General features: G+C 41.1%; 1 protein-coding gene across 18 annotated transcripts in view; it reads right to left on the bottom strand.

The window, feature by feature from the left end:
- Positions 1-9,744, bottom strand: part of LOC115165470 (E3 ubiquitin-protein ligase HUWE1) — an 85,756-nt gene extending 76,012 nt beyond the window's left edge. For 14 of the 18 annotated variants that reach the window (XM_029718607.1, XM_029718624.1, XM_029718616.1 and 11 more), the window contains exons 1-12: positions 9,641-9,744; positions 8,225-8,309; positions 3,706-3,756; positions 3,400-3,469; positions 3,191-3,289; positions 2,517-2,723; positions 1,892-2,044; positions 1,485-1,547; positions 1,157-1,234; positions 967-1,014; positions 601-769; positions 172-272 (exon numbers count right to left, since the gene is read on the bottom strand). In XM_029718607.1, the coding sequence (XP_029574467.1) occupies positions 172-272; positions 601-769; positions 967-1,014; positions 1,157-1,234; positions 1,485-1,547; positions 1,892-2,044; positions 2,517-2,723; positions 3,191-3,289; positions 3,400-3,444 (963 nt within the window). In that variant the 5' untranslated portion in view covers positions 3,445-3,469; positions 3,706-3,756; positions 8,225-8,309; positions 9,641-9,744. Of the gene's footprint in view, positions 1-171; positions 273-600; positions 770-966; positions 1,015-1,156; positions 1,235-1,484; positions 1,548-1,891; positions 2,045-2,516; positions 2,724-3,190; positions 3,290-3,399; positions 3,470-3,705; positions 3,757-3,925; positions 4,458-5,637; positions 6,067-6,171; positions 6,274-8,224; positions 8,310-9,640 lie in introns of those variants that run through there. The other 4 variants (XM_029718609.1, XM_029718608.1, XM_029718610.1 and 1 more) reach the window with 4 other exon arrangements.
- Positions 9,745-12,453: the final 2,709 nt, after the last annotated feature.

The raw sequence follows: 12,453 nt of genomic DNA, 5'->3' as shown, positions 1-12,453 counted from the left end.
ACATTAACTACAATCCAGTGACATCTGATACTGGTCAATAATATGACATGATTGCAATTTCACACCTACTATTGGTATGTGACACAGACTCACCAACCCATTAGGGGCAGAGGACAGCAGGATAGACAGAGGGGAAAGGAGAGGGGGAAAGGAGAAAAAGTAATTTCTTACCACAAGCTGTCTGTCTGTAATCTGTAGCACATCTACCAGCTCCTCTATCAAGCCGTTGTAGAGAATACTGTTGGCCGACTCCTGGAGTGCATTGGAGTACACTGTGGAGGGAAAGAACCTCAATTCAAATAGTTACCACGCAAACTAATTTCAAAGAGTGATGACATGTAATGAATTGACTGTATTGATCCCCGGGGGGGAAATTGGATTTGATGCATCAGACAGACAATACGGACACACAGGTAAACATCACAGAGACATAAGCACTGATGACCGACTGAACATAGAACTTGGAGGTGGTTGTAGAAAACCACCATGTCATTGGCGGTGAATGACAGTCAGAGTCTGGAAAAGCTCTACATAAATCCAACAATTATAACCTCTTTTGAACTATATTGAGGCAGCACACACTCCTTCCCTCCCTCTTACCCAGTATAGAGATGGCGTGGAGCCTGGCCTGCACGGCCTGTAGTCTCTTCTTGTGGTTGGAGAAGCCATGGGCCAGTCTGATGTGTGTGAACAGCAGGGTCTGCTTGTCTTTAGGGATGTTATACATCACTGTCAGTGACTCCATGATCTCACTGGGACTCTCAGAGATCTGGAAGAACAACATAGAATATCAGGAATATCTGAATTTGGCCTGGGGGATAGGTTGGTTTCTTTAATATGAATGTCGGATCAATGGAAGAAAAGCAGCGAAGTCCTAAACAATTTAAAAAGGTAAATTGACTTTTGTTCAGTCTTCGGTTAAATTCATTAAATGCTCTGAGAAAATAGACAACATTTGTCCCTTACCTTGTCGAGCTGTTCGATGTGAATGTAGTGTAATGTGTTACTGCTGGTCTGTCGGGCAGAGAGAAAGTTCACAAATGGTCAATAAATCCACTCATAACAAGACATGACTTACTAAAGACCAGGGACATGCATTAGTCGCACACTAATATTTGTTTTCTGGCACAGTACAAGGAAATGTGTCAGTCTTTACCTTCCTCTCCACTTTGACCTCAGGGCCAGGTTCAGCATAGAACTCAAAGTGCAGTGTGGTGGCACTGGGAGGGTACTTCTGCTCAGGTCACCACAACAGGGATGGGGGATGCCAAGAGAAGAGATGTGGAAGGACGGGGAAAGAGACGGGTGAGGGATGCAAACAGAGGATAGGTGAGTTGTGGGGGCGGGGGGTTGATAGAAACGATCATCATCAGTATCATTTGACAGTCATAATGGGAAATGTAATCATTACAAAGCAAATGAGCTGATTGTCTGGAGACAGCAAGCCTTTATAGATTATCATTGTCACAAAGGTTCAGCCTCACCGTCATAGGCAGGTCCCTGCAGCACTCGGCCAGACCAAAGCCATTCTCCTTTCCTCCCCAACTCTACAGGGATAACATCACACATCAGACCACCTATCCAAATCACTTCATTACCTAGGCTAAACATCAACATAATGCAAATACATTAACAGACAATCATTTTTACTCTACTGCTCTATACAGTTGGCCAGTTGGTTTTGAAATATAACACCAAGTGCTAACATCAAAATAAGCTGTTGCTTGCATGTTGAAAACCAGTAAGACTGAAAGCCAAAAACAAACGGCTATGTCACTCATTATCAAAGTTAAGTCGGTTTAACATGGACATGCAGGAAAAAAAGCATCAACAAGCATGTCTTCATCAGGATATCTGATAACATGTTCTCATTCTGCCACCTGTACGGTACCTCAGCCAGATGTTGGAGGCGTGCCAGCAGAGGGGTCCTCTTGTCAGAGCCCAGTCTAGTGATGTAGTTGGAGCGTTTACTGAACACGTACAGGAGGTTCAGCACAGACAGCACCACCTGCATGTCACACGACGCTAACAGGGTGGTCAAGTGCTGTGAGGAGAGAAAGTGAAAGACTGATTGGCTCATTCCACCTATGTTTGTGACAGGTGCATCACCCAGAGAGAAAGAAACAGTTTATTAATTTAACCTTTACTCAGGACACATTATGGCAATGCGTTTCCTGGATTATTTTACAAAGGCACCAGAACTGTCCATTTAAACCAAGAGATCAAACTATTTTAGGTAGGTGGGTCCCAACAGAGCTAAGCAGGGAGGCCCACTTCACCCACACAACAGAAGAGGAAACCACATCATTGTGAACAAATGGGTTGTGTCAGAAGGGAGAAAATGTTTAAAGGAAGTGAAGAGGGGAGGCAGCCTGAACATGAACTTGTCCAATAAGTGGTCCACAGTTTAATATTCAGTATGCCCTACTAAACATGACCCTGGTTATTGTGTCAACTGGAGAGTGGTCCTACTGTCCCTGGTCATTGAGTCAACTGGAGAGTGGTCCTACTCCTACCTCTATAGAGCTGTAGAGGTGCCTGGAGAAGCTGTACTCGATGAGCAGGGCAGTGAAGTTGAGCACGGCCAGCAGCAGGGCTTTGAGCTGCCCGTTGTCCGGCCGGTCACACACCAGCAGCCAGGACATGTTCTCCACCGTCTGACCCGCGTCACACAGGATCCCATCGAAACGGTCCAGCAGGTCCACCCAGTGGTACAGCTCACACTGAAAAGGAGAGGGGCAGGTGAGGACTCAAGAAATAACTTTAGATAGAGCTAACATTCTGCTGATTGAGCATCAACACCTGGGCCACGTTCAGCAGACAAACGTTGTGGAACTTTATAGATAGAAAGGTCATGAATATAGCTGTTACATGTCAGAGGATGGTTTGTTCTACAGCCCAGGTGAACGAGGATATGTCCCTGGTGACGCCAATTCAGGGTCATGTCAGTACAATACAGTGCTTGTTTACCAGACCCAGATTAAGCCTGGTCCTGGACTAAAACGCATAATATTACATTGAGGAGGAAGCTTAAAATGGTTCTGAGAAACCTGAAACATTTCTATACATTTACCTGATCAGGTAAAGTACTGCCTATGAATGAAATTGTGATCTAATACAAAGAATGAATGTCACCCAGAAGTTTGACATTAACAAATACATTTGCAAAGTGCCTCTCCCTCCTGCTCACCTTGCCAATATTCCAGGTCTTGATGTGCTGCAGCTCCAACAGCAGTTGCTCGTCGCGGCATCCCTTAAGCTTCTCTATGAGCGTTCTGCAGTCCGCAGGCTGTGAGGAAGAGAGGGCAAGAGAGGAGGGGGAGACTGTAAAGGACGGAGAGTGCAGGCCCGGGTCCAACACGAACTACAGACAGAGACAACATTGAGATGCATACTCACAGCTTCAGTGGGGGTTTTCTTTAACTTGCTTCTGTCAACCTTCATTGTCAATAGCTTCTATCTGATGCTCCTGTTGGAATGTAGAACATAATAGATTAACATGCAGTCTGTAGAAAAACAATGCATGTGTGTTTCCATGGAAATTGTGCTGTTGTGTACAGTTGCATATTTAGGCCTTACATCTAGTCTAGCAACAACAAATGAGAAGCTAAATAGTAGACGGTAAGTTTAATTGATTTCAGACTGAAATGGAGCTTATGCAATGGGTATTTTTGAGAAGAAAAACAATATACAAGTGTCACTTACAGTTAAGTAATTTGGCAATACCAACTTAACAGCATGTTTCATTCACAATGCCTAAAACAAGAGAAAGACAGTCATTCACATTATAAAGATAAAGGCAATATGAAAGACTAAAAATGATTTTCTCCTGTGTCAAGGCACTAATTTCCCTACAAGCCTGTCAACACTTGTAAGGGAGAGAATAGCGGGAAGTTTAAAATACACTTGTCTAACCATAACTTACACATTTAGACATTAGGCCCTAATAAAAAAAAAACATTCCTCCCATTAAAAATGGATGTCTCTTGTCCAACCAGGGGTCATGTTAATGCAGAATTCTGGGTTTGTCCATGACGAAAAAAGATCATGCATAAGAAATATCTTGCTGCATTTTGTAAACGCATATCTATAAGGCTTCTTATTGTAATTTCTGCTCTGCATTTGACACTTCAGTTGCACTTCAATCGGATGAGATCTATCAGCAGACAGCTGATGTCTGGCTACTTTTCTGTGGTGCTTTTCTTGGTGTTGCCTACTTTTCTCAAGTGAAATGCAAGATTAATTTCAAGCAAAACATTAGGAAATGTAGCTGGCTGCATTATTTTTAAGATAAACAGAAATATGGCAATTTTTCATTGTAAGCTCATTTACTTGTGTGGCTGCTAGCCAAATAGCGTTGCACTTCTGTTGTCATCTGATGAAAATTAAGCTATTTTATGCCGAATGTGTTGCAATAATGTATTTTCTGTTAAGGAAAATTATAGTTGCACGCCCCTGATCACTCTATTGAAGTAAAAAAAAATATATATATATATATATAAAAACGCAGGTGAAATGGTTTAAAATGCTGATTTTTTGGATGGTACGCGTTTGAAAATGTATTTTTCTGAACTCTAACGCGACCCCTGCCAACACAGACAGACAGAACAACCAAGGAGGGCCTAGCTAGGAAAATCTATTTGCTCAGTGGTGCAGACTCCAATCATTACCCTATACAATTAGGTAACAGTCAGTAGTCTGGACACAGCTTCTGAGCAAGACAGCCAAGTGTGGGTTCAAAAGTATAGGCCTAAGGACAGTTGCGCATCCACACAGTTCCAATCAATACAATGTTGAGAAACATGGCACATTTCCACCAGTATATCTCTGAACAACATACTATCAAACATGGGTCATTTTCACATTATCTCTCTAAGGCTTGGTTCACTACAAACCCCAGACAAATCAGAAAGACTATTGTTGCCAGCTACCCTCAACCTGTTTGCAATTGACTGGATTCGGGGGCTTTGCTCAGCTGGTTCCAAGCATTTGAAAACCTTGCTGATACATTCTCTTGATGAAGAAGCTAACTAGTATAGTAGCTATATTAATCTACATTACAACATAACTGAATAGCTGAATGATTCCCGCACAGAACTAGTCAAAAATAATCACACGTTACCAGTTTAATGTCTCTAACATGTCAAGGCAAGTGCTTTAAAAGCATTCAAACGTTTGCATTTAAACTACAATGAATGTTCACCAATAGACCGTAGAATCTGAGAACGTCGCAATTGGCTAACTAGCTAAGTTACTACATTTTCTAACAAGGTGAGTATGGCCAACTAACGTTAGCTATCTAGCTAACATTAACGTTCTCTACATACCGCGGTCATACTCAACGTAACAAATGTGCTAGCTAGCAACCTAGTCTAACACCAGACAAGCATGTTGCTATCCAAAACAAAGCTGACGTTATCAAATAAAGCATACACGAAAACAGCATCAACCAAATGGTAGTTAGGCAACTGTTAGCTAGCTAACATTACTGTAGCTAGCTAGCTACTGCGGTAAGGAAATTATTAGCTAGCTAGCTAAAAAAACGGGAGAGTTCACTAGCTAACGCGGCTAACTGGCTAATGGAGGAAAAAATGCGGTTAGTTAGCTAAACTGTAATCATACATATGTATTGTTTACCTCATCGAAAGAACATGAGTAAATTCGCGTTAAGCCAAAATGTCCGGGTAGGAGGTTAGTTAGCAGCTAGTTAGCTAGCTGGGTGACAGTGGGTGAACTGGCTAACGAGCTACTTCAATCAATATTGCTTTTGAGGATGTCAACACACATCTAATACTCGAGGCAATATCAAATAAGACGTATCTAACGAAATGTGTGGTAAACTAGCTAGCAAATTAACAAGCTATGCTAAGCCTAGCCTATTAATGACAAGTTGAGAGATTCAACCGCCGCTACCGCGAGTATTTTCCCCATTCCTCAAACGGTTTTAACACGCCGTTAAATCTAGCGCCCGGCTGCAGTAGGCCTCACAAGAAGCCCGTACTCTCCTGTCCTGCATCCTTACCAATACACAAATACACAAACCGTACACACAACTCACTAGCTGGCAACAGTCACACCCGACCAGGCGTGAACGAATCAGTCGTTTATGTTTTACCATACCTCCTCGAAAAATATTATGCTTGAAGTGGATAAAAAGACGCACTCACTTACCGCGCTGGCTAGCCGGTTGGTTAGCTAGCCGAAACGTATAATAACCAGCTGAATCATTCCCCCATACGGACCTAACGTGACAGCGAGTTGGTGGTGTATTTCAGTTTTAGTTAATCACATTTGCGTAGCTAGTTAGTACCGGTGATAGGAGATGGGCGTTCATTTCTCCATCCCTCTAAAACATGTTCATATTTTGTGTATGAATGTCTGCTGCAAGTTTCTGTACAAAAGTTAAATACAAATATCTCAATGTTTTCCATTGTAACTGCAGAAACATTTAGGATTTGAATTCCTGTGTGTTACTCAGTATAAAAAAATACTTTGGGGTGGAGATTTTTTTCTTCCCACATCAAGTATTACTGTCTGAAAATAGTAACTATCAAAACACCCCCTATTGCCTTTTATAGACCACTGACACACATTTTATTAAGCCCCTATCCAGCAACCACAAAATCTCAGTAACCAAATTGTGCATATATTGTCTTTATCATAAGAGTTCTATCTATAGATCTAATATTAACACAAGTCACCATCCATCCCCCCTGTAACTAGGGTAATATTATCCTCTGAATAAGCTGAAGGTACCAACGTAGTCAGAACTCGTCTCCACTATCATTTAGCAAGCAGCACTTCATAAATGTAAAACATCAGCAGGTGAGCAAACATACTTTTGGCATTTTGACAGGAAATCCTGTCTGTCTATGTATACATCTCCAATCTAGTGAAATGTATTAGCTGAACGCAATTAACTGTTGGGTTCTCTTATATTTGCCAAAGCAATTGCAGCATTAAGGTGAGGCCAGACTGGCCCATTAATTTAATCTGTATCCGTGATTTCAAATGCTTTCACAATGGGAGCCGCAGCTGAGATGATCGGTCCATATCCTTACAATTTCAGTGGTTTCCTCTATATGCATTCTTGGCCAATTATTAGTATTGGCCAAGAATGTATTGCCCCCCCCTTCAGCCAATTAGTAAAGAGGGCATTTTACATATCACACACGGACCAAAATACATCCATTCTAATGTTGTCCATTCTCCATGTACAGTCTGGCCTCAACCATAGGGCGTTTTCACACATAATTCTGAGCTATAGGTTAAATCAGAGTTAGACTATTTGTTACATTGTATTTTTCCCCACAATTTGGTCGGGTTGGCTTCACATTGCCAAATGTCAAACAAACTAAAAGGCCTAAACAAAATCATGTGTTCATGCTAGTAATTTGTTTACTTTACACAAAATGCTCACATTAAATCCATTTATGATTATTATGAAATTAAGCATCCCAATCTTCATATTAATTTGGCCTTCCAATAATAACAGGAAATAGCATAATAGCTGCTCTAACTGTGAGGTGAAAAGGCTATATTCAGTAGCCTATATATCCCCGGGATATGAAATTATGATGATGTATGCATTTCATCAAATGATCGCAGTCAAACAACCAATAATATAGCTCGCCTCTGGTTCTTTTCCTGTGTTTGGTCCAGACTGCCTTCTCACCTGGCGCGAACCGCATCACGGTACAAATGGAATTGGACTGAGACCACCCTTTTTGAGAGAACCATGGTGCGTTGTTTAGTGCGCTTCGGAGTGCAGATAGTTTCGACTGGTGTTAACACTAACCGAACTAAAAGGGGTAAATTAACTCCAAACCAATTTTGTGTGAAAGCCTCCTTAGAGCCCTGCAGCAAGAAGGATAACCACACTATGTGACAGGAGGATGTCAAAGGCAAACAATGGTCTCTTGAAGACAGTGGAATACATAAAAGCAAATCACTGGAAGAATCTCGATCTGCAGCTGTTTGTCTGACATCAATTAGACTGCATTGCTATTCAAATGGTTTTCTGATGGTCAAAATGCTTTTAGCTACAATTCAAAGTCAGATGAAACATGTAAGTATACAATATTCTCAAGTTCATCCCCTAGTTATTTTAGTTAGATAAATAGCATAATAAAATGATGGCAGAAGAACGACAACTTTGTTAGAAGAGATTAATACTTATAGTAAATTATAGTAGTTTACAATACTACCAGTAGTTGGTACATACCAGAAATTGCTTTGGTTCACTAGTGCCACCATCATTTCCTCCTCCTTAGCATAGTTTTGTCTGGTCTCCTAAACAATCTGAAAGCCTAAAAACAAGCACATCTATTGAGCAAAATGTTTTTTGTTTTTTTTTGACAGCTGGGCTCCTGTGGGGACATTCCAAACTTATAGATGAACAAAAAACAACTAAGACAATGGTTGGCCTACCTATTCAAATGAAGCTGAAGGGTATGAGGGAACTGTCATAGATTGGGGGGCAGGTAGCCTAGTGGTTAGAGCATGGGGCCGAAAGGTTGCTTGATCGAATCCCCAGGCTGTAACCGAAAGGTTGCTAGATCGAATCCCCAGGCTGTAACCGAAAGGTTGCTAGATCGAATCCCCAAGCTGACAAGGTAAAAATCTTTATTTCTGCCCCTGAACAAGGCAGTTAAACCACTGTTCCTAGGCCATCACTGTAAATAAGTGACTTGCCTAGTTAAATGAAGGTTAAAAAAACTAAATGTAAAAGCAAATGGAATATTGTACGGCAGTTTGTGAAATTGGATGGAATTGGAAATCTCAATCTAAAGCTCATGAGAAATTTAAAAAAGACTGGGCTTATTAATAATCAGATATGAACTACTCAAATGTTACTGACTATTCACACAATGTCAACAATATATAATTTTATTTCAAATCCAATGGGCTGATCTGACCTAAATCAACCTCTACTTTCTAGGAATAACTGAATGTGTGCTGGCTGTTCTGTTCCGTTCTGAATACCATTTCTAGGATCTCCTCGTAAAACAAACGACCTGTCAATCAAAATACCGGCATAATGTGATGTCCAGCCCTAGCTAGCCTAGTAACTCGCTAGCCTCTTTACATTGGTGTCGGTTTTCTGCTAAACTTTCATCCGCAATCTCGACTAGCAGTAGTAGTTAGTCGTAACGGGATATCTGATTCTCTGCCGCTGATGTTCGTGTTTACATGGTTAATCGACTAACTCATTGTAAATCTCAAAGCAAAGGGCATCTGCCTCTTGCAAAATGCCTTTACCCTACACAAAATTCAGGAAACATTACAAGCTAGGTTAGCTAGCTTTTCACAAAACACGCAAGCTGCAGTGTGTTTGTAGCGCGTGTATAGCGCACCACAACGACAGAGTTTATTTAAATTATCTTTGCCACAATGTTTTTTCACTCAGTGGGACCAAAGACAGAAAACTCTGGTGGGACTATGTATGCATGGTCCATGGCTAAATTAATAATGGCGGTTCACACAGCAGAATGTCCGTATTTTAGCCTAAAACAACGCGCATTTCAGACCCCTGCTTAGCACTATCAAACCAATATGAACAGTTTTTAAAGACTCATAATTTCAAAAATTCATCATACTAGAGCCCAATGTTAACGAATATATGCATATAGTTACTTACCTTAGATGCGTGTAAATTTCACTTCTCCATCTTGCACTAGCGAGCTGGGTAGGTTTGAATCTCGCGAGAACAACTGCGCTCCCTACGTAAGCTGGGGGCTTTCTGGCGAGTGTCTTGCAGGAGAGAACGACTGCCCCTCATGTCATTGAAGCCAAGGTAGTTCACGATCGACCGCGGTACTGCAGGCATTGTTAGCGGCAAACAGGATCCCCGTTATAGTGAATGGAAAATGGCAAATTTCGTGTTAAAGAACAACATGTTTAGAAGACAATCATGGTACCAATAGTTGCTTCTAATACACCAGATGTATGTCCTTCAACCGATTATTTAAAAATCACACACAGAAGTAAGGATAATTTAGTTGCTAATGGCAGCATGCAGTACCCCAGTCGACCTTCAATTTGAGTTAGACAAGGAGAGGTGGCAGCACTGAGCTAGCCTGCAACGTCACTTCCCGGAGTAGCTCAAACTGCGCATGTCCTTCTTCTTCAGTGGGGTTTAACCGCGGTTGGCATCCAATATGTTGCATTACTGCCCCCAACTGAACGATAGTATATAGAGCCATTACATGTTGTGATACATGGGAAAAGGGAACCGTAAAATATATATATATATATATTTTTAATTTATATATATTTTTTATGACCCTACTAACTAACTAACTCAAAATACCCTTTTCCAGTACTCGACACACTGACGTTACGCATAGATGCGCGCGACTCTTGGCGGCAGTAAGAAAGCCATCACCATCTGCACTCATTCAACAAAGGCTAGGTTTACATTTTTATTATTTCTAAACAAAATAACTTTTTGTGGTTCTCATATTCTTACAATGATGTTTTGATTTTAGCTTGAACAGTCCCTAAGATTATATTTGGTTGTGATCTTTTCAAAATAACTATTTTATCTAGAATACTAACGATCATTGATATTGGCAGTAGCAAAAGCTAGCCAAAGAGCCATCTTACTGGTTGAAGTTTAAGTGTTTTTAAGTGTAATGCAGTTGATTTGCGATGATGACACAAACATTTCGCAGGCTTAAAATCAAATTATAATTCAAAATGAGTGGGAAATGTACTCATAAGCAACATGTAAATAGAGGCTTTTTTTGCTGCCGTTCTATAAGAACTCCCTTTGTTCTGCCACCAACTTGTGCGCATCGCCCTTGTGCTTTTCATTAAAATGTTTTACCTTTATTTAACTAGGCAAGTCAGTTAATTAAGAACCAAATCTTATTTACAATGACGGCCTACCCCGGCCAAACCCTCCCCTAACCTGGACGACGCTGGGCCAATTGTGCGCCGCCCTATGGGACTCCCGATCACGGCCGATTGTGATACAGCGCAACTCGGGATCCCGAGTGCTGCAATGTTCATTAAACTGCATGTTTTCAAAGACAGTACAGTATGAAGATTGGTAGAAACGGCTTCCCCAATAGAAATCCCCGATCACACGTGTACGCGATGTCAAATATTTTTTATAACTAACCCTAGATAGACCAGAGCCTGTCGTTTCCAATGGGAGTAAATTAATCATAGTGGGCAGAACAAGCAAGGAGGTTGGCATAGGCAAGCACTATGTGAGATCCTATAGGCACATATTTCCGTTAGCTACTCTGATGCATGTGTGTGCATTAACTAAATTCGCACTTGCACCCCTAAACAACGTATTTATTTATTTTTTTACTTTGGCGAAGGGTGAAGTCTACTCTGTTTGTTACATATTGTAATGAACAGGCAGGGAGCAGGTCTCGAACCCTCGACCTTCAAGCCCGAAGTCCGGCGCGCTATCGACTGTGCCGCAAAAGCATGCTCGTCCGGCAGAGTCGATTTCCGCGCTTATAAACCCAGGGTCGTTACAATATTGTAGTGTTGGAAACAGAAAACTGTATGGAGATCACATGTTTAATCGATGAGAAAATGTGCAGAATGTCGGCCAAAATCCACCTTGCTCCATATTCTCCCACTTGCCGGCCGCTGGGCTTCCTCTCATCACCATATTTGGTAGTTAGTGAAAACGCGAACCGGATGCTTCACATTTATACATTTGGTGAAGTATCTGGGTCATTGTCTGTGGCGATGTCATGGCGACGTTTGCTAGCTAAACCAATGATGTGTAAAAACCTTGGACGACTAACAGAAGGCGCTGTATTGAAGCCACCGCGCAGCCATCTTGACACTCCTCAATTGTAAAAAATATTGAGGGAACTACAGAAATGCATTTATTAATGTCTACATTCGTTTTTGACACGTTTATTATATTACAGACATCTTAATGCATACTTTAAAATTATATTATGTAGGCTAAACATAAAAATTCAACTGAAAGTATTTTTTACTGTTACTGTTCCCACAACAACAATATTTAAATACATGTAATGTTGTACTTGAAACATTTCATTCATGGATGGGCAACTTTGATGGGGGTGAGGGCCACAAAAAAATAACTCAGCATGAGGCAGCGCAGTGGCTTGTGGGTCTGTTTTAAAGTTAATTTCCTGCAATTCTGTGCATTTTGCCTTGGATGTAGAGAAAATGTTGCAGTTTTGAAGCAAGTTTGCTGCAATTCTACACATTTTGCTATTGGGCGGAGAGACAATATTGCAATTTTATAGCTCATTTCATGCAATTCTACTCATTTTGCCATTGGGCGGAGAGAAAAATGTATAGTTTTACACCTAATTCACTACAATTCTACTCATTTTGCCATAGGGTGGAGGCAAATGTTTGCCGTTCTTAATATGATAACTGATGATCAATGGGCCCCACCCCAGTTAGTAATTCAACCATGCTTACTACAAGTTTAGATAGCTG

The sequence above is a fragment of the Salmo trutta genome, chromosome 28 (assembly GCF_901001165.1).
Source record: "Salmo trutta chromosome 28, fSalTru1.1, whole genome shotgun sequence".
NCBI lineage: Eukaryota > Metazoa > Chordata > Actinopteri > Salmoniformes > Salmonidae > Salmo > Salmo trutta.
Note: the sequence above shows the minus strand (reverse complement) of the source record. Positions and strands in the feature narration are given on the sequence as shown.